This window comes from Colossoma macropomum, unplaced genomic scaffold, assembly GCF_904425465.1.
Source record: "Colossoma macropomum unplaced genomic scaffold, Colossoma_macropomum, whole genome shotgun sequence".
NCBI classification, from domain to species: domain Eukaryota; kingdom Metazoa; phylum Chordata; class Actinopteri; order Characiformes; family Serrasalmidae; genus Colossoma; species Colossoma macropomum.
The window spans coordinates 38014010-38015405 of record NW_023494787.1 but is presented as its reverse complement, the minus strand read 5'-3'; the positions used below and the strand labels follow the sequence as shown (position 1 = coordinate 38015405).

The following is a 1396-nucleotide window of genomic DNA, read 5'->3' as shown; positions in this document are numbered from 1 at the left end:
TATCCACTTTTTCACTTTAAGCTGATGCTGAAGCCTACGTTTCTTTCTTTTTAAAAATCTATGCCTTTGAGCATTTTCAAAATCGGTGAACTCCCTCACCAGCTGCCCCCCACTGACTAATCTAATTTTTTTCTCTTTTTCTGGGCAACATCAGGCATTGGAACAACTGGATGTTGCAAATGCGGTGGCAGCATCTCAAAAGAGGACTGTTGTTGCGGCTGCTGTTGCTGCTGCTGCTGCTGGTGTTGAGACAGTGAAGAGGAAGAAATATGGACATGAGGAGGCGCAGAATGAATGGGGTTTCCCGTAACCCCTGAATAAATTTGCTGCCCCTTCCCAGTTACTGGCTGTTGATGGGGGAGGGGCCCTACAGTAGGATGCGAGTAGTGTGGGTGTTGGGAGTGTGAAGGGGCACTGGTATTTGTATTATGAGCTGATTCTGGTGTGTAGAATAGAGGAGAATAGCCGGCAGGTTGAGAGTGAAGATGCTGTGTATGGGAGATAGTCGAATGTGTTTGCTGTACACCATGGCCTCCGCTGTCCGGAGTCAGATGAAGTAGAGCATTGGTGGCAGCTTCACTTTCGGTTAGGGATGTAGTATTTCCACTCGATCCACTTCCTGTTGTTTGGGTGGCTGGTCCAGCGCGTGCCAACCCATGCTGTGATAATCTATGTCTTGTGAGGCTGTTGGAGTAAGCAAAGGCTTTCCCGCAAACCTCGCATGAGAAAAGTTTCTCCCCCCCATGCTCATGGATAGCTTGGTGATGGGCAGTCAAGTGGAAGTGATGGCGAAAAGACTTCCAACAAATTTCACATGTGTACAGCCTAGGAGGAGGCTGGTTTGATGTGCTAGCACTAGATTCTTGAGCTTTATCCTGAGGATAAGGGTAATAAGAACCAGTGTTTGTTTGACTGCTTTCTTGATTGGCTGTTCCACGGTTTGCAGAAGACTTAGTTTTACTCCTTCTTGGCTTGAAATCCCCTCTTAGGTGCAGCTTTTCATGTCTTTTCAGACTTTGCGCATAGCCAAAATCTTTTCCACAAAGGGAACATTTGTAGTTCTTCTCCCCTGAATGAACAGTCTGATGTTTAGTGAGATGGAAAGGTTCTCGAAAATCTTTGCCACAGACATCACAATGGAATGGTTTCTCCCCTGTATGAACACGTTCATGCCTGCGCAGGGTTTCACGTCTGCCAAAGCCGCGTCCACAAACAGTGCATAAATAAGGCCGTTCAGAGCCATCCCCACGAGCCCCATTCTGGTTATTTCTCCGACGTTTCACACCCTCTCCAGGGATACCACCAGGTCTTGGTTCCCTTTTTTGTCTAGGCTTACGTGGCCGCTTCGGTTTGGCATCTGATGTGGCATTTTGTGAATTAGGCTGCTGCTGCTGCT

General features: G+C 47.6%; 1 protein-coding gene across 1 annotated transcript in view; it reads right to left on the bottom strand.

Annotated features, from left to right (window-relative positions):
• znf865 (zinc finger protein 865) overlaps nucleotides 1–1396 on the bottom strand; it is a 7268-nt gene continuing 5872 nt past the window's right edge. The window contains exon 3 of the mRNA XM_036567248.1: nucleotides 1–1396. This exon is cut by the window's right edge and continues 2790 nt beyond it. Coding sequence (XP_036423141.1) covers nucleotides 117–1396 — 1280 coding nt within the window. The 3' untranslated portion in view covers nucleotides 1–116.